Source organism: Lepidochelys kempii, chromosome 14 (genome assembly GCF_965140265.1).
Source record: "Lepidochelys kempii isolate rLepKem1 chromosome 14, rLepKem1.hap2, whole genome shotgun sequence".
Classification (NCBI taxonomy): domain Eukaryota; kingdom Metazoa; phylum Chordata; order Testudines; family Cheloniidae; genus Lepidochelys; species Lepidochelys kempii.
In genome coordinates this window covers 40,077,809-40,097,621 of record NC_133269.1, presented here as the reverse complement: position 1 = coordinate 40,097,621, position 19,813 = coordinate 40,077,809, and the positions used below count along the sequence as shown (strand labels likewise).

The 19,813-nt window shown below is 51.4% G+C and overlaps 1 protein-coding gene and 1 long non-coding RNA gene across 3 annotated transcripts in view; both read left to right on the top strand.

Annotated features, from left to right (window-relative positions):
* The first annotated feature begins 268 nt into the window (after positions 1–268).
* Positions 269–7,779, top strand: LOC140897878 (uncharacterized). Of its 2 annotated transcripts, XR_012154842.1 has the most exons (3): positions 269–3,525; positions 3,861–3,946; positions 7,068–7,779. It is a non-coding gene; the product is annotated as an uncharacterized lncRNA (long non-coding RNA). The 2 variants fall into 2 exon arrangements; XR_012154841.1 differs by having other exon boundaries at positions 269–3,946.
* A 4,666-nt stretch (positions 7,780–12,445) lies between these two features.
* Positions 12,446–19,813, top strand: part of LOC140897872 (uncharacterized) — a 41,211-nt gene continuing 33,843 nt past the window's right edge. Inside the window, exons 1-4 of the mRNA XM_073311065.1 lie at positions 12,446–13,039; positions 13,474–13,653; positions 14,281–14,394; positions 14,683–16,340. Coding sequence (XP_073167166.1) covers positions 12,859–13,039; positions 13,474–13,653; positions 14,281–14,394; positions 14,683–16,340 — 2,133 coding nt within the window. The 5' untranslated portion in view covers positions 12,446–12,858. The remainder of the gene's footprint in view (positions 13,040–13,473; positions 13,654–14,280; positions 14,395–14,682; positions 16,341–19,813) is intronic.

Below are 19,813 nucleotides of genomic sequence, written 5' to 3'. Positions count from 1 at the left end.
GGTTTGTTGTTTACACAGCGATGCAGCAGGGTGGATTTGATTTAAATCACTAGTCTGGAAGACTCGATTTAATCATGGTATTCTACAGAAAAGTACATTCTTGGTTTTTATAATCTTAATAGATCATAGAATCCTAGAATATCAGGGTTGGAAGGGACCTCAGGAGGTCATCTAGTCCAACCCCCTGCTCAAAGCAGAACCGATCCCCAATTAAATCGTCCCAGCCAGGGCTTTGTCAAGCCTGACCTTAAAAACTCCTAAGGAAGGAGATTCCACCACCTCCCTAGGTAACGCAGTCCAGTGTTTCACCACCCTCCTAGTGAAAAAGTTTTTCCTAATATCCAACCTAAACCTCCCCCACTGCAACTTGAGACCATTACTCCTTGTTCTGTCATCCACTCCCACCGAGAATAGTCTAGATCCATCCTCTTTGGAACCACCTTTCAGGTAGTTGAAAGCAGCTATCAAATCTCCCCTCATTCTTCTCTTCTGTAGACTAAATAATCCCAGATCCCTCAGCCTCTCCTCATAAGTCATGTGTTCCAGTCCCCTAATCATTTTTGTTGCCCTCCGCTGGATTCTCTGCAATATTTCCACATCCTTCTTGCAGTGTGGGGCCCAAAACTGGACACAGTACTCCAGATGAGGCCTCACCAATGTCGAATAGAGGGGAACGATCACGTCCCTCGATCTGCTGCCAATGCCCCTACTTATACATCCCAAAATGCCATTGGCCTTCTTGGCAACAAGGGCACACTGCTGACTCATATCCAGCTTCTCATCCACTGTCACCCCCAGATCCTTTTCCGCAGAACTGCTGCCTAGTCATTCGGTCCCTACTCTGTAGCAGTGCATTGGATTCTTCCATCCTAAGTGCAGGACCCTGCACTTATCCTTGTTGAACCTCATCAGATTTCTTTTGGCCCAATCCTCTAATTTGTCTAGGTCCCTCTGTGTCCTATCCCTTCCTGCCACCGTATTTACCACTCCTCCTAGTTTAGTATCATCCGCAAATTTGCTGAGAATGCAATCCACACCATCCTCCAGATCATTTATGAAGATATTGAACAAAACCGGCCCCAGGACCGATCCTTGGGGCACTCCACTTGATAACCGGCTGCCAACTAGACATGGAGCCATTGATCACTCCCCGTTGAGCCTGACAATCTAGCCAATTTTCTACCCACCTTATAGTGCATTCGTCCAGCCCATACTTCTTTAACTTGCAGACAAGAATACTCTGGGAGACCATGTCAAAAGCTTTACTAAAGCCAAGGAACACTACGTCCACTGCTTTCCCTTCATCCACAGAACCAGTTATCTCGTCATAGGAAAGTTGTAGGAAAGGTGCGTGGCAGCCTCCTGTTCATAATTATTAGGGGAAATTAAGCTAGTTAGCATATGTGACTCCATTTTGGGTTTCCTCTCGGCCATTAACTAGAAGCGAGCACACCACGTACCAAGGAAGGAAGGAAGGATCCTTCAGGGTGGACAGCTGGACAGTTTCAAGAGAAGGGAAACAAAGGAGACAGGAACCAGCCGACATGCCTGAAATAGCTGCTAATTTAGCGTTTTTGCAGGGGGAAGGTGGCTGCAGGGGATTGGTGATAGATAAGGAGAAGGCCTGTTTTTTGGGTTAGGCCCCCCGAGGCACACAGGCAGGATGTTTTGCCAACAGTATAGAATCTTTGTGTAACCTGCAATCGGGGTCCCGCTCTGCTTAACGGAGCGGTGCCACGCTCGAGCGTAAGAAACCTACAAACTCTGAGACACTCTGCAGTCTGTCTTTATTTGGTTGCCTCAGCCTAGAAACAAACTGTACATGTCCTAACTGGAATAATTCGTAACAGTTTGGGACTCTAGGCTTGCCCTCGTAAGCGAAGCCGCACTCCTTCCCTCAGACAACTCCAGCCGGCACCAGGTGAGTTCACCTTCAAGAACTCGGAGGAACGGGCGTGTGGGCCGTCGCTTAGGCGATAAGGTGGCACCTGAGGCGTTCTTTTGGTAGCCCTAGAATGGGCTCTGGGCAGAGTGTGAGCAGGGGAACCCCTTTGGCTGAGATTCTCGGGAATTGGAAAAATATTTCTGGCACCCCTGGGTTAGGTGAAAGGAGAGCTGTAATTTTGTATAAAGTCGAGTGGCCAGCGCTGACTATTCAGACGCCCTTTGGATGGCCACCCGACGGAACTTTTGCACAGGATGAATTAACCTGCCTTAGACAACAGCTGGAGGACAAGCATCCAGCTGAAATGGATTATTGGTATGTATGGGATAATTGGGCATACGCCTGAGATAAGGGGCGCCCCTCAACTTTGGGCTCTGGTACCAGATCTAAGGTTTGCATGCCGCTTGCAGGTTCCGCTCCGCCCTATGCTGCTTTCCCTCCTCCGTCTCTTCCCGCTACTCCTCCTCCTGTTGCCCCTCTATAGCCGCCTGTAACCCTACCCCCTGTTGCGCTTCAAGTGCCCGATACAACAACCCGTTGCGACGAGCAATGACCGTGTCACTATGGTCACGTCCACCGCCCTTTTGGGCCTGGGGACCTGGTCACCTGGCAGTCACAGATGCCGAGGTTCGCGATGATCCGGAAAGAGTCCTACAGACTATCCGTTCAGTCCTTACGGCATTTAACCCTAACTGGGCAGACGTCCAGGCTATTTTGCAAACCCTATTTACCCCTGACGAGAAGTATTCTATTCTAGACGCCAATCGGCGTTGGGCGGGGGACGCTGAGAATCGCACCCCTTGGCCCGAAGCCGATCCAGGTTGGGATCCTAACGACCTCAATGGCCGGGCCAGCCTCTCAGCTGCCCGGGAAGGGCTCCTGGAGAGCATCCGTAGGGCGGGTAGTAAGACGGCAAATTGGTCAAAAATTAGAGAGTGCCAGCAAGACCTAAACGAGCATCCGTCTGCATGTTTGGCCAGCTTGTTTAAGCAGGTTAGAATGTATGGGGGAGGGGTGGAGCCAGAAGCCGAGGTTAGCCGCATGATGATGGTCTCTTACTTTGTCGATCAAGCGGCGCCGGACATAAAGAAGTATTTAACTAAACATGTTCCCGATTGGCCAGGGAAAGCCCTAAGCGAAGTAGTTCGCCTGGTCACTTTTGTGTTTAATGGTAGGGACGAGGAGAAAGCTAAGGAAAAACGTAAGCAAAAGAAGGAGGAAGTAAGTATGTTGGCAGCCGCATTGCAGGTTCTCTTGGGGAATCAGCACTGGCAGGGACACGGGAATATAAGGGGGAGGGGACGCGGACGTGGGACAGGACGGGGAGGAGGCTGTGGTGGGACAAGGAACGGGAACTGTTATTATTGTAAGCAACCGGGGCACTGGAAGAAGGAATACCCCCTGCTTCCACGAGGGGCTCCTTGGCAGGATCAGCCGGTGACCGGTTCCTCCTTTCCCCCTAACGCTTCCCAGGACTTCGATAATCCCCAGTGACGAGAGGCAGAGATTTTGGGAGCCGTGGGAGAGTTGGAATGGAATCTTGGATTGCAGTCGCATATTTCCTTGTAAATTGTGGAACGGTTTGTACCCTTTTTGGTGGATACCGGAGCCACCCTTTCCACTTGAACTTTTGTTCCGGGCTCTCTTTCTAATACCAAGGTTTGGGTGCAGGATATTGAGGGCGACCCGTGCCCAGGTCCCCTATCCTGCCCCGTCCGTCTGGAGCTGGGTTCCTTAAAGTTGTCACAGAGATTTGTTGTTATGCCAGAAGGCCCCGCTAACCTTGGGTGAGACATGCTTAGCAAGCTGGGAGCCCACATATATTATGCCCACGAGGGGCTTCACATGTCCGTCCCGGACTCGGCGGTTGCTTCTCTTATGGCCTCACTAACCCCGATTCCCGATCTCCCCACAGAATTCTCCAGCGTCCCACCCAATTTGTGGAGCGTGAGTTCCACCGACGTGGGCCTCCTTCAATCAGCCACTCCAGTCAGTCTGCAGGTAAGGGATGGGCCGCCTCCCTCCGTAAAACAATATCCCTTGCCGAAGGAGACGGAGGAAGGTATTTCCCTTCTTATCTCTAGCTACTTAACCCAGGAGGTCTTGGTTCCATGCAGTTCTCCTTGCCCTGGGCAACACAGCATGGGGAGGAGGTGACCAGCCCTCAGTGGAGAAAGAAGTGGTTAGGGACTATTTAGAAAAGCTGGACGTGCACAAGTCCATGGGGCCGGATGCGTTGCATCCGAGAGCGCTAAAGCAGTTGGCGGCTGTGATTGCAGAGGCATTGGCCATTATCTTTGAAAACTCGTGGCAAACGGGGGAAGTCCCGGACGACTGGAAAAAGGCTAATGTAGTGCCAATCTTTAAAAAAGGGAAGAAGGAGGATCCTGGGAACTACAGGCCAGTCAGCCTCACCTCAGTCCCCAGAAAAATCATGGAGCAAGTCCTCAAGGAATCAATCCTGAAGCACTTAGACAAGAGAAAAGTGATCAGGAACAGTCAGCATGGATTCACCAAGGGAAGGTCATGCCTGACTAATCTAATCGCCTTCTATGATGAGATTACTGGTTCTGTGGATGAAGGGAAAGCAGTAGATGTATTGTTTCTTGACTTTAGCAAAGCTTTTGACACGGTCTCCCACAGTATTCTTGTCAGCAAGTTAAAGAAGTATGGGCTGGATGAATGCACTATAAGGTGGGTAGAAAGTTGGCTAGATTGTCGGGCTCAATGGGTAGTGATCAATGGCTCCATGTCTAGTTGGCAGCCAGTATCAAGAGGAGTGCCCCAAGGGTCAGTCCTGGGGCCGGTTTTGTTCAATATCTTCATAAATGATCTGGAGGATGGTGTGGAATTCACTCTCAGCAAATTTGCGGATGATACTAAACTAGGAGGAGTGGTAAATACGGTGGCAGGTAGAGATAGGATACAGAGGGACCTAGACAAATTGGAGGATTGGGCCAAAAGGAATCTGATGAGGTTCAACAAGGATAAGTGCAGGGTCCTGCACTTAGGATGGAAGAATCCAATGCACCGCTACAGACTAGGGACCGAATGACTAGGCAGCAGTTCTGCAGAAAAGGACCTAGGGGTGACAGTGGACGAGAAGCTGGATATGAGTCAGCAGTGTGCCCTTGTTGCCAAGAAGGTCAATGGCATTTTGGGATGTCTAAGTAGGGGCATAGCCAGCAGATCGAGGGTCGTGATCGTTCCCCTCTATTTGACATTGGTGAGGCCTCATCTGGAGTACTGTGTCCAGTTTTGGGCCCCACACTACAAGAAGGAGAGGCTGAGGGAGAGGCTGAGGGAACTGGGATTTAGACTGCAGAAGAGAAGAAGAGGGGAGATTTGATAGCTGCTTTCAACTCCCTGAAAGGTGGTTCCAAAGAGGATGGATCTAGACTATTCTCAGTGGTAGCGGATGACAGGACAAGGAGTAATGGTCTCAAGTTGCAGTGGGGAAGGTTTTGGTTGGATATTAGGAAAAACTTTTTCACTAGGAGGGTGGTGAAACACTGGAATGCGTTACCTCGGGAGGTGGTAGAATCTCCTTCCTTAGAAGTTTTTAAGGTCAGGCTTGACAATGCCCTGGCTGGAATGATTTAATTGGGGATCGGTCCTGTTTCAGCAGGGGGTTGGACTAGATGACCTCCTGAGGTCCCTTCCAACCCTGATATTCTATGATTCTATGCTTCTATGATTCTAATGCTCCTATCCTTCCTGTGAAAAAGTCAAAACCGGGCCCAGATGGGCGCCCAGTTTATTGGTTCGTTCAAGATCTGCATGAGATAAATAGTTATGTTATAACCCCCCACCAAGTGGTCCCTGATCCGAGTACTATCCTGACACTGATTCCCCAGTCGGCCAGTGGTGTCCTATTGCAGTACCTAGGGGATCGCCCACGCCCCATAGCTTAGTATTCCCTACCTTAGGACCCGGTCATTCGGGGATCGGTCTCCTGTGTGTGGTCCATTGCCGCTGCAGCCCTTATGGTGGAACGGTCACGCCCTATTGTTCTGGGGCACCCTTTGCCTGTCTGGGTCCCCCACGAAGTTGAGGTTCTCTTAAAGCAGCATACAACGCAAGCGCTGTCTCCACAGTGGGCCCACAAATAGGAGCGGATTCTGCTGGATTCAACTATTGGGGTCTCGAGACTCCATCAGGACTTCTTGTTTTCTTGTTACTTGGACTTATATTTGTTGTCCTGTTTTGTGCGTGGTACACGGGAGGATGCAAATACTGATATGGGTGGCCTGTGAAATCCCCTCTCTATTCTCGAGTTCGGTACACGGATGGGAAAGCAACAACTTCCTGGATTTAACCCATGCTATAGCACAGGGGGTTAACCGAACACGGTGTTGGCTCTGTATTCATACCCCCACGTACATAGGTCAGGGAATCCCGTTGGTAAGGGAGCCTATCCCTCTCAACCGAACCCTCCTGGCCGGATTATGGACAGACACTCCATTTAACTGGAATGTTACAATCCAAACTTGGTCTATTGATATGGTGGCCCAGGGTAGTTATGTTTTATGTGTGTCATGACGTAAGAATTTCGAAAATACAGTTTTTGTGGATAACTTTGTAGGGTCCAGTGATAGCACCCGCATTAGCTCTGGTGCGGCAAGTCCCCCCAAGTATTCCAGGGCGCCGTGGCCGGTCCCTGAGGGATCAGGCTGGTTCTGGTTGTGCAACCGCACGGCTTATAAGGTCCTCCCGGCAGGTTGGTGTGGTACATGCACCTTAGTACCCGCTGTTACAGTACACCAGGCCCTAGCCCAGGGGGAAATTGGGAACCTGGTATGGAGGAACCGACGAAATGTCCCATCAAATCCTCTCTCTGAACGGCCTACAGGCTTTCACTCCTTTGTTCGTTGGTTTTTGCCCTGGGTGTGGGTGAGTGAATTGGAAAAGGCTACAGTTAATATTTCTGCAGCTTTAGAATTAATGGCAAATGCCACTGCAGACGCCTTGTCTACCCTTCAAATGGAGGTGACTCAGTTATCTCAGCCCACACTGCAGAACCCCTTAGCCTTAGACTATCTCCTTGCAAACCGGGGGTGGGGGGGTGGGGGGGTTGTGCTCTTGTTAACTCAAGCTGTTGTGTCTTTGTGAATCAACACAGCAGGGTAGAAGTCGATATCCACACCCTTATGCAGCAGGCCACCTCACTTCACCGTGTCACCCTTGACGACACCAGTACCGGATTCCACCACACGCTCCTCTCTCCACACCTCACCTCCAGGCTGCCAGACTTGGGGGCTTGGGGAAGGCGTATTTTGTACCTCCTTCTTATGGCTGGTTCTCTTTTTGTATTACTTTTGTATACCTACAATGCTGTAGTATGAGCTGCCGGCAAATTTTAATCTTGCATCGAGGTTATTCTGCCCTCATATAGTTTACTGACGTATATAACAAAAGGAAGGACTGTCAGGGGCAATCAACCGAGTTAGCATATGTGACTCCATTTTGGGTTTCCTGTCGGCCATTAACTAGAAGCGAGCACATCACATACCAAGGGAGGAGGATCCTTCAGGGTGGACAGCTGGACAGTGTCAAGATAAGGGAAACAAAGGAGACAGGAACCAGCCGACATGCCTGAAATAGCTGCTAATTCAGCGTTTTTGCAGCGGGAAGGTGGCTGCAGGGGACTGGTGATAGATAAGGAGAAGGCCTGTTTATTGGGTTAGGCCTCCCCCACCCCACCCCCCGCCCCGAGGCACACAGGCAGGATGTTTTGCCAACAGTATATAATCTTTGTGTAACCTGTAATCGGGGTCCCGCTCTGCTTAAGAGAACGGTACCACGCTCGAGCGTAATAAACCTACAAACGCTGAGACACTCTGCAGTCTGTCTTTATTTGGTTGCCTCAGCCTAGAAACGAGCTGTACGTGTCCTAACTGGAATAATTCGTAACAGTTGCTGTGAAATATGAAGGGAAGTTGTCGGGATTCCTGTCCCCATCCCCAGCTCAGAGCTCTGCTTGCCGACTCAGCCTGTGGCCGGCAGGCATGTGAGAAATGAGAAGACCCTCCCCTTCTCCCTGTGCTGCGGGGACAAGGAGCTCTCACCGTCTCCCAGCCCCTGGAGCCTCCTGGCCGCTCTGAGCAGGTGCCTGTGGGATTCTGCTACTCTGGCCTTCACTCTTTTCTTTCTTTGCCATGATTAGTGGGACTGTGGCAGGGGCAGCAGGTGCTGAGCGGGGGACTCTTGTTGTTTCAGATGCCGGTGACCTTGGAGGAGGTGGCTGTGTATTTCACCCAGGGGCAGGGGGCTCTGCTGGACCCCGCTCAGCATCTGATGTGTTCTGACCAGTGTTCCCTCAGTTTTTACGTCCAAGTGTGGAATGAATTTGGTTCTACGCACCAGTATGTGACACATCATCTCCATATTGGCGCACAGAACAAAATTCATGGGGTGGGGGTGGGGGTGGGGCCGAGGGATTTGGAGTGTGCGAACTGGCTCAGGACTGGGACAGGGATGAGGTGAAGGGGGTGAGGGCTCTGGATTCAGGTGTGGGCTCTGGGGTGGGGCTGCGGATCTGGAGGTTGATGTGTGAGAGGGGGTTCAGGGCTGGGACAGAGGGATGGGGTGCGGAGGGGTGAGTGCCCTGGCTAGGCATGTGGGGGTTGGGACTGGGGATGAGGGGTTTGGGGTTCAGACTGCAGTGGAGAGAGGACTCCCCCAGCCCTCTCTCACCACAGCAGTTTGGGGCCAGGTCAGAGGCAGCTCTCCCCAGCCACGGCGGCTCCTGTGGTCCTGGGCCGGGCTGAGGGAGGGGTTTCTCTCCCCAGCAGCTCCAGTGGACCTGGGCCAAACCTGGGGAGGGGCTCCTCTCCCTGCCTGCCTCCACTGCCCTCCATAGCCTGCAGTTCAGCTGCGTAGCCTGCCAGGAACACAGTTTCTGACCCCCGACCTCCCGTTAGCAGAGTGATTGCTAGTCCCTGAGTTCCCCCTTTGGGGCCAGGTTGTCTCATTCCCAGATAGTCAAGCATTTACTCTTTCTACATTTTATCCCTTATGGGCCAGAATTAACCAGATGCTAAAAAGGCGGGAGAAGGGACAGTAAAATGTGGAGTTTTCGCTTCTGTGCTATTTCAGGGCAACGGGGTGAGTGCGAGAGAGTCCCTCCTTCCCCTCTCACTGTCATGCTCCTCTCTCCACACAGCAGCCTCTGTCCCAGCCATGGAAAGTTTAACCTGCCTCCGTTCTATCCCTCCATCTCCCACGGTGTCACGTACCACCCTGTCCCTGGCTCTCCATGCTTAGGAGTCACAGCTTTGATGTCTATGATCTTAGTCAGACTCCGGAGGGCTGGAGAAGGAAGTGTCACAGACCTGGAATTGGCAGGGAAATCTCAATGAACTTCAAAGCACAGTTGGACTTTCAGATCTTATAGTCCCGTTTCCATCTATTGGTAAAATTACTTCCCAGCTTTTTCTAGGTTTGGTCCAGATCATTTGTAGATGGGAAGGTTGTTTTCTCTTTCGTTCTCTTTCTTTTATGATGATGCTAAAACTTTTGTAACTAATACAGCCGAATAATGAGGCGAGAAGTGAAGCCGGTTTAGCCACTTGAGAAGAAAATGGGTAAATTTCTTCCCCTGATTTTGAGTCTTAAAGGATTCTCTGAGATTTCCACCAACAGGAAGAAAGGGGTAAACAAAGAAACTTACAATTCATCTGTAGCACAGTGTGTAGCTCACTGATGCCACGGACTTCCCTGACCCCATGACCCAGCAAAGACTTTTCAAGTATAAAGGATCCAAGTACAAGAAGCGGGGAAAGGGGTTCTGACCCCATGTCTACTCAGGGCAGCAAGATCCCTTGAAAGACAACAGGAGCATCATTGAGCTGGGGAAGTGGTCCGAGCTGGAAGGCTTTCCAATGAGCATGGACTGCTGAAAGCTTTTGGGTGAGAGAAATCCTTTTGCTTGTAAGGGTACGTCAACACTCCAAACTTTAGTTGACCTGTATTTGGCTGACTTATAACCACTCCAGTAATGACTGAGGTAGATGATGTCCACACTGTCCTCCTTGGGTCGGTGGGGTGCGTCCTCACCAGGAGCACTTCCACTGACGGAGGAGGGGCAATGTGGGGAACTGAGAGCCCGCTCTGCCAACCAATGAATTCTTTCCTGCTGGTCAGAACTGAGTCTAACCCACCTGTCCCCTGGTTCCTTCCTCCACCATCGGAAAGCAGAACTTGTCCCTGACGCGTTCCCAGCACTTCTGGCACAGTGGGTACTGTTAGAGTAAAGTCGAGTTACTGCAGGTGGGGAGGCACTGGGTCATCACTCGCATCAGAGCCGACTCAGCCGGGGCTGCCTCCTACCTGCACTGGGCAGCTGCAGCTCCCAGCCCCGGCTCCACAGACAAGCCCTTCCTGACCTAGGCAGGGAAGGGGGAAAGAGAAGTGGAGGGCGGGTAGACCCTTGGAGGAAGAGATGGAGTTGGAGCAGGGCCTTGGAGGGAAGAGGTGGGGCAGGGATGGGACCTTGGGGGGAAGAGGCGGGGCAGGGGAGGTTGCAGCACTCCGACTTGAGTGTCCATTTTTAAAATATTCCCAAATTGGCAACCCGAGTCGCTAGCTGAGAGGTTGTGAAAATTTTTAGCAAACATAGAAATACCCTTTTTCACAGCAGCGGATTTACTAACTACCAATAAAGAAACTATGATTTTCATGTTTATAGGAGTAAGGGGATTGTTGGCCCCTTACTGAACCTTAATGGGTTGGCCATTAGTTAGGCCTTCTCCGAACACCAAAAGAAAGGGGAAGGGCCAATGAGAAATGAAGACCCTGAGACTGACAAGGGTGGGGGCGGGAGCGGAGGGGAGGCAATGCTGTAGGTCAGCCTGATTGACAGGGCAGGCAGGCCAATGAGCGAGTCAGCATCCGGAGTTCTCTCCTTTGTGTCAGCTGGGGCTGGCTGGGGGAGAGCAGAGCAGGGGGGGCTAAGGAGAGAGGAGGGCTGGGCTGGGCTGGAGGCAGAGGGAAACTGGAGCAGCCGGGAGCAGTGAGCGAAGGGGACCCTGGGCAAAGGGCCCAGGGCAAGGAGAGGCCCTCAGCCAAGAGGCCTTGCAGGCCAGACTGGGTGGGAGATCATAACCCTGACAGGAAGAGGCTGACGCTAGGAAGAAGGGTCCTACTACCTAGAGCCTGAGGGCGTGTGGCCAACACCAGAGTAAGTGTCCAACCCTGGGCATGCCTGCAGCACAGTCAGGGTCTGGGCAGGAGGCCTGGGACGTGGGAGGGACAGACTGTGAAGTGCCCTGGCATTCCAGAGAGGGTTGTTTGGGGTTCCCCCCGCACAGAGCGGGGTGACATGTTTTCCTTTCATCTTTCCCACTTTTCTCTTTATTTTTATATTACTTGCTGTTTAATAAATTGTATTTGTGCTTAACTCTGTGCAATGATGAAGGAAGCATCCAGAGTGGAGAGAACACCCCACAATGGGGACAGCTGTCCTGAGTGATCACAAGACTGGGGGTCCAGCGCCTCAGGAGCCCTGGGCCCAGCCTTGGGGTTAGGGGTCCAGAGTGGAAGCGGGCGGGCGGGCGGGGGGGGGGGGGGGGACGGGTCCTCGAGGTTATGCAGGCGTCTGGGTAAAGGACTCAGATCCTTTTGCTAGCCAGTATTCCCCCCTCTTGCCTCTGTGCATATTGATTGGTTTCTAGTAAAGTTAATTGGGATTATAGGGGCAAGTGTGAGAGCGGGCACCAGCGAGAGCTGCTGGCTACACTCTGAGGCCACCAAATTTGGTGGTGAGAACCCCTGGGCAAGATGCTCATGATGGTCCCTTGTGCCTTGGAGCCTGTGAGGGTAACAGGAGCCGGGCACAGGGATGCTGATCCTTCGGTGAGTTGATCGCTAGGACCCAGGAGCGGCTGGGGGGCGGCTCTGGAGGGAGCGATCGCGGGGCTCAGGCCCGGCCCAGGAAGTGACTCGCAGCCGCTGCGGGGACTCTGGCTCCCGGCGAGATCCCCGAGCCCCGGCGGCTGGTGCTGGGAGCCCGGATCCCGGAGCCCGGGCTGCAGCCGGGAGAGGGGAACCTCCAGCCGGGCCCTGCCCGCTGCTCCCCGGGAGCCTCTCCCAGGGCAGAGCCCCCAGCCCGGCCAGGGCCCCTTCCCGGCCCGGCCCCTGCCCCGGGGGGCCCCGCTCGGGGGGAAGGTAAGAGAGACCCTCCCATCCCCCCTTGCAGCGGGCCCCCCCCCCGGTCATATCTGGGCTGCTGGGGGAGGAGGATAAAGAGGGGCCGGAGGCGGGTGCAGGGGATGCCGGGGGCAGGCTGGGATGGGGGCAGGGGTGCACGGAAGGGAAGATGGGGCAATGGAGGAGGATCGGGAGACTGTGGGGCTGAGGGGAGCGAGGTCGGGAATGGGGGAAGACGTGAGTGGGGGGCACAGCGAGGGAAAGGGGGGATGTGGGGAGGCGGGCGGAGAGAAGCTCTTCTCAGCTTTGGGAGTGATCAGGGGACTAACCCCTCAGGGTGCAGAAGCTACACGGAAAAAAACCCAACCCCCCTTAACCCCCCCCCCCACGACACACACACCCCGCTCTGAGTGTATTATTGTCAGACACCCCTGTGGTGGTGGGGTCTGTGTGCCCTGAGTGTTGGGGGCTGCCCAGGGCCCTGGTCTGATTTCTCTGTAGGGTTCAGATCTCAGCCACACCAGAGTCAGACCGGAGTCACTGCTGTCTCAGGCAGGGGGGTGCGCGGATGGGCCAATTGGGTTAAGCCTCTTCCTGCCTGTCCCTGGGGGCTGCCGGGGGAGTCCAGGGCAGCTCAATCTTCAGGTGATGCCACCAGAGGTCTGCAGGTATTGTTAAGGCAGAGGGGTTTACACTGCAATGGGGGGAAATCTCCCAAAGTGGCCCTTTTGGTTCCTCTCTTTTCTTTAGCATTTGGCTCAGAGATGCTGTTACTGGGAGGATCTGAAGAGTCTGGGGGGAATCGGGGGGAGACACGGACAGAAGCCCCTTTTGTAACCTCCCTCTCGCCCCGACAGGCTGAGGAATCAGGACCACGTTTCACCAAAGATCGGCCAGTCTTCCAGGAGACAGAGAAGGGAAATGGCTGTGTTGGAGCCAGCTCAGGTAGGGGATTTTCAGGGAGCTGCTGGGCGGGGAAGGGAGGAGAGAGGGTTTGATAAACCTACTGATTTACTAAGTAGGCCCATTGTGGCAAGGAAAGGGGAAGGGGACATTCCCCCATTTCTCAGGCAGGATATAACCACCTCGGCAGGGCTGGGAACATTTTCCAGGCTCCCAGCGCTGGATCCTGAACCCACTTGCCTGGGGCTGCTGTGAAATACGAAGGGAAGCTGTCAGGATTCCTGTCCCTGTCCCCAGCTCAGAGGCGTGTGGGAAATGAGAAGATCCTGGCGTGCTCCGTGTGCTGGGGCAGACAGGGAGCTCTCACCCGCTCCGCCTCCTGAAGCCTCCTGGCTGCTCTGAGCAGGGTGTGGGTGGGATTCTGCTACTCTGGCCCTCCCACAGCTTCATGTTTTTTTTTCCTTTCCCATGAGTAGTTGGATTGTGGCTGGGGCAGCAGGTGCTGAGTGGGGGACTCTTGGTGTTTCAGATGCCGGTGACCTTCGAGGAGGTGGCTATTTATTTCACCCAGGGGCAGGGGGATCTGCTGGACCCCACTCAGAGAGCCCTCTACAAGGACATCATGCAGGAGAACTACGAGATGGTGACCTCGCTGGGTAAGGGATTCCCGTCCCCTCAGTTATTAGAAGCTGTGCGGTCTACGTGTCTTAATGTGGTGAGGTTTTTCCCTGGTCAGTTAGAGCAGAGGCGAATGGGTTCCATAATGCACAGCTGCCATGTGAGAAATACATGCATTTCGGTGCCCTCTCCACTGGGACACGGGAGTCAAAACTCAATGGACAAGCTAAACCATCCCCACCCCTCCAGCTTTCAAAGGGGCATAAATCCGCATTGTTTTTTCTTGTCTCTATTGTTTCTTGGCTGCACATACAATCTCTGTTCATCTCCCTCCTTGGGAATAGCTCCAGGCATGGGGAGAACTCTGGGCTCTGCAGGTTTAGAAAGAGGCAGGCTGAAGTCGAGACCTGTGTGTGAGTCAGCAAGGCCCCCAGAGCGCACAGATCCTGGGAACGCCTAGTGAGGGTGTAGTAATAATTCAACTCACCTCCCCAGACAATGTCCTCTGCATAAGGGGGCTCAGTGACCCTGTTCCCATCCTCTTGGATTCCACCTTCCTCCAGCAGAGCACAGGGACAGGTTCCACTCACGGAACGTCCTTTGTGACAAATCCTCCACCGATGGTCCATGCACCCTGATCTGGACTCATTTCACCTTCTGCACAGGATTTCCCATTCCCAAACCTGAGCTTATCGCCCGGCTGGAACGAGGGGAAGAGCTGTGGGTGTCCGACCTCCAGGATTTCAAGGACAGAAGGCTTCGGAGATGCACCAGCAAAGGTGAGGACTGACAGAGAAACCATCTAGGGAACAAAGGAAAAAGTTGAGAATCCCAAAATATGATATGAGTAACGCCCTCAGTTCTTCTTCATCTCACCGAGAGCAGGGCTATGGTCAGCAGATTTTGCTCACGCCATTCCACCCTTCCCGTCTCTCCTTCCTTGTAAGTGTTTGGGTGGGATGTGGAGGCAGAATCCAATTGCTCAGTCTTTGTGTTGGCTTTTCCCTCAGTGCTATTCCTCTTTCTCCCCAGCACAATGACTCCTCTCTGGATTGTGTCTCTCCCAGCAGGTGCTGAGCGAGGGAGTGAGAAGAAGGAGGGGAATCATCATGAGGCAGTTCCTGGGGAAGTGGAACCACAGGGGACCTTTTTGGGAAGAGCTGAAGGGAATTTTTCCCCTTGCTGGAATCAGGGAGAAGCCTGGAGAAATTGGCACAGGTCAGAGAGGCTTCTGATAAACCAACCCAGGAAGAAAGTGGATGAATCTCTTAACGGTGGGGGTGGAGACAAGAATCCCAGAGAGCAGCAGACAAATCCCAAGGAAGAGACACCCTGGCACTGCCTTGAGTGTGGGAAAGGATTCATTGTGAGATCACAACTTGTTACACATCAGACAGTCCATATGGGAGAGAAACCATTTCAATGCTTGGACAGTGGGGAAAGCTTCAATAAGCGCACAGATCTCAATGACCATGGGAGAAGCCACACTGTAGACAAGCCCATTCAATGCATTGAATGCGGGAAATGTTTCAGTTCAAAGTCAGCACTAAATTCACATGAGAAAAGCCACACAGAAGAGAGACCCCACAAGTGCTTGGACTGTGGGAAAAGTTTCAAGCAGAAATCAGACCTTGTTCGTCATCAGGCAATCCACACAGGAGAGAGACCCCACAAGTGCTTGCACTGTGGAAAAAGTTTCAAGTGGAAATCAGACCTTGTTCATCATCAGGCAATCCACACAGGACAGAGACCCCACAAGTGCTTGGATTGTGGGAAAAGTTTCACAGCGAGGTCAAACCTTCTTAAACATAAAACAATTCACAAAGGAGAAAGATCCCATAAGTGCTTGGACTGTGGGAAAAGTTTCATGCAGAAATCTTACCTTCTTAAACATAAAAGAATTCACAAAGGAGAAAAACCCCACAAGTGCTTGGACTGTGGGAAAAGTTTCACATGGCGGTCAGAGCTTGTTAATCATCAGGCAATCCACACAGGAGAGAGACCCCACAAGTGCTTTGACTGTGGGAAAAGTTTCAAGCAGAGGTCAGTACTTGTAAAACATCGGGCAGTCCACACAGGAGAGAGACCCCACAAGTGCTTTGATTGTGGGAAACGTTTCAAGCAGAGGTCAGACCTTGTTAAACATCAGGCAATCCACACAGGAGAAAGACCCCACAAGTGCTTGGACTGTGGGAAAAGTTTCAGATGGAGGTCAGACCTTGTTAAACATCAGGCAATCCACACAGGAGAAAGACCCCACAAGTGCTTGGACTGTGGGAAAAGTTTCACTTGGAAATCAGCCCTTGGTAATCATCAGAAAATCCATACAGGAGAGAGACCCCATAAATGCTTGGACTGTGGGAAAAGTTTCACAGAGAGGTCAACCCTTGTTAAACATCAGGCAATCCACACAGGAGAAAGATCCCATAAGTGCTTGGACTGTGGGAAAAGTTTCAAGCGGAAGTCACACTTTGTTAATCATCAGGCAATGCACACAAGAGGAAGACCCCATAAGTGCTTGGACTGTGGGAAAAGTTTCACATGGCGGTCACACCTTGTTAATCATCAGGCAATCCACACAGGAGAAAGACCCCACAAGTGCTTGGACTGTGGGAAAAGTTTCACTTGGAAATCAGCCCTTGGTTATCATCAGAAAATCCATACAGGAGAGAGACCCCACAAGTGCTTGGAGTGTGGGAAAAGTTTCATACGGACATCAGACCTCGTTAAACATGGAGGAATCCACAGAAGATGTAAACTTCTGTGACACATGGCAAGAAAAGGTTAAGCAACTTGTATGTAATTGACTCAGATTCAACTTTTAGACAGAGATTTTAAAAGTGTTTCCACCTTCATTAAGCTAGAGTTTGAAATGTAAACATGTTAAAGACTTGGAAGAGGGGTAACTGTCGTGGTCTATATTTAGCTATATCTTTTTAGAGGTTAACAATTTATGCAAAGGGTTCCTGTATTTTGTTAATTCAGAGATTATACCCATCGCCCATGTCACCTGCCCAATTCCAGCTCCCTCTCCTTGAAATCACTGGGGTTAGGGGCTGAAGGATGGAGGGAATGTTTATAGCTGAAATCACCAAAATGTGTTTTGCAAGGTGGCCATATATGTGCTTGTGAGGGTGGGGCGTAAATGACCACACACACAAAGAAGGTGGGGCCAATGAAACACATTTGAGAACCACTGGTCTACACTCTTATGGTCACCACGATTACAAAAGGATAAGTCTTCTCCAAAGTATGTCTTGTGAAGTATCAGTCACCCTTACTTCTGTGCTGCTGCTGGAGGCCTTCAGAGCCGGGCGCATCGCCAGCAGCGACTCTGCCTTTAGAGCTGGGTGGCCATATATGTGCTTGTGAGGGCGGGGGCGGAAATGACGACACACACAAAGAAGGGGGGGGCCAATGAAACACTTTTGAGAACCACTGGTCTACACTCTTATGGTCACCACGATTACAGAAGGATAAATCTTCTCCAAAGTATGTCTTGTGAAGTATGCTAGGAAAAGTCATCGCCTGCTGAATATTATTGTCCTGTTAAAATGTGTCGATCAGCACTCTCCATGGAGCTCTGAGAGTTTGCTGTATGTTTGTTACATGCTGGAAAGCTGGAAAACGCCCACAGACTCACTCTTTAGAGACAATGGTACCTGCAGACCAGCTAGGTGCTAAGTGGCCATTAATTGCTTAGCTGGCCATTCACCAGCTGTGGAGCTGTGAACAAGAGAGTTACAATTCACCAGAAGGATGGCTGGACCCTCACTTTGGCCACAGACTGATTGTTGCCTGCCCCCTGGCTGGAGCTTGAACCTCAAAGAAGAGAATGGTATAAAAGCAGAAGGGAGAATTGCCTCCATTTTCACCTCTCCTCTCCCATCTTTACAGAAGTCAAGGATATGCCTTGAAAGGCCACCGGGGCCTTGGACTGGGGAGGACGCACCAAGGCAGGAAGGAAATCTGTCCTGGGTACTAAGAACTAACTAGTTTTGACCTTTCACATCTTTCTCCCTTGTGATCCCTGAAAACCTACTTGTTCCAGTTAATAAACCGATTTTAGTGTTTTGTCTGGACCTGTGTGTTTTCCTTGAAGTGTTTGGGGGATTTGACTTGAGAGAACAAGGCTTTGGCCTAATCTGATCCCTTTGTGGCGGGGGGATGACCCACTAATTATTGAGTTTGTCCAGCACAGTGAACAGACTGAGCAGTTTAAGATGCAGATTCCCGGGGTGCAAGGCTGGGAGTAGAAAACTGGCTGATGTTGCTGTCTTGTTTAGTAACTTCATGAGTGTCTTGCTAGTCACACTCAGTACAGTGCAGCCAGGAGTGAGTTTGAATGCCAGTGGCTGTGTGTGAGCAGAGCGTGGAGGGGTTTGTTGTTTACACAGCGATGCAGCAGGGTGGATTTGATTTAAATCACTAGTCTGGAAGACTCGATTTAATCATGGTATTCTACAGAAAAGTACATTCTTGGTTTTTATAATCTTAATAGATCATAGAATCCTAGAATATCAGGGTTGGAAGGGACCTCAGGAGGTCATCTAGTCCAACCCCCTGCTCAAAGCAGAACCGATCCCCAATTAAATCGTCCCAGCCAGGGCTTTGTCAAGCCTGACCTTAAAAACTCCTAAGGAAGGAGATTCCACCACCTCCCTAGGTAACGCAGTCCAGTGTTTCACCACCCTCCTAGTGAAAAAGTTTTTCCTAATATCCAACCTAAACCTCCCCCACTGCAACTTGAGACCATTACTCCTTGTTCTGTCATCCACTCCCACCGAGAATAGTCTAGATCCATCCTCTTTGGAACCACCTTTCAGGTAGTTGAAAGCAGCTATCAAATCTCCCCTCATTCTTCTCTTCTGTAGACTAAATAATCCCAGATCCCTCAGCCTCTCCTCATAAGTCATGTGTTCCAGTCCCCTAATCATTTTTGTTGCCCTCCGCTGGATTCTCTGCAATATTTCCACATCCTTCTTGCAGTGTGGGGCCCAAAACTGGACACAGTACTCCAGATGAGGCCTCACCAATGTCGAATAGAGGGGAACGATCACGTCCCTCGATCTGCTGCCAATGCCCCTACTTATACATCCCAAAATGCCATTGGCCTTCTTGGCAACAAGGGCACACTGCTGACTCATATCCAGCTTCTCATCCACTGTCACCCCCAGATCCTTTTCCGCAGAACTGCTGCCTAGTCATTCGGTCCCTACTCTGTAGCAGTGCATTGGATTCTTCCATCCTAAGTGCAGGACCCTGCACTTATCCTTGTTGAACCTCATCAGATTTCTTTTGGCCCAATCCTCTAATTTGTCTAGGTCCCTCTGTGTCCTATCCCTTCCTGCCACCGTATTTACCACTCCTCCTAGTTTAGTATCATCCGCAAATTTGCTGAGAATGCAATCCACACCATCCTCCAGATCATTTATGAAGATATTGAACAAAACCGGCCCCAGGACCGATCCTTGGGGCACTCCACTTGATAACCGGCTGCCAACTAGACATGGAGCCATTGATCACTCCCCGTTGAGCCTGACAATCTAGCCAATTTTCTACCCACCTTATAGTGCATTCGTCCAGCCCATACTTCTTTAACTTGCAGACAAGAATACTCTGGGAGACCATGTCAAAAGCTTTACTAAAGCCAAGGAACACTACGTCCACTGCTTTCCCTTCATCCACAGAACCAGTTATCTCGTCATAGGAAAGTTGTAGGAAAGGTGCGTGGCAGCCTCCTGTTCATAATTATTAGGGGAAATTAAGCTAGTTAGCATATGTGACTCCATTTTGGGTTTCCTCTCGGCCATTAACTAGAAGCGAGCACACCACGTACCAAGGAAGGAAGGAAGGATCCTTCAGGGTGGACAGCTGGACAGTTTCAAGAGAAGGGAAACAAAGGAGACAGGAACCAGCCGACATGCCTGAAATAGCTGCTAATTTAGCGTTTTTGCAGGGGGAAGGTGGCTGCAGGGGATTGGTGATAGATAAGGAGAAGGCCTGTTTTTTGGGTTAGGCCCCCCGAGGCACACAGGCAGGATGTTTTGCCAACAGTATAGAATCTTTGTGTAACCTGCAATCGGGGTCCCGCTCTGCTTAACGGAGCGGTGCCACGCTCGAGCGTAAGAAACCTACAAACTCTGAGACACTCTGCAGTCTGTCTTTATTTGGTTGCCTCAGCCTAGAAACAAACTG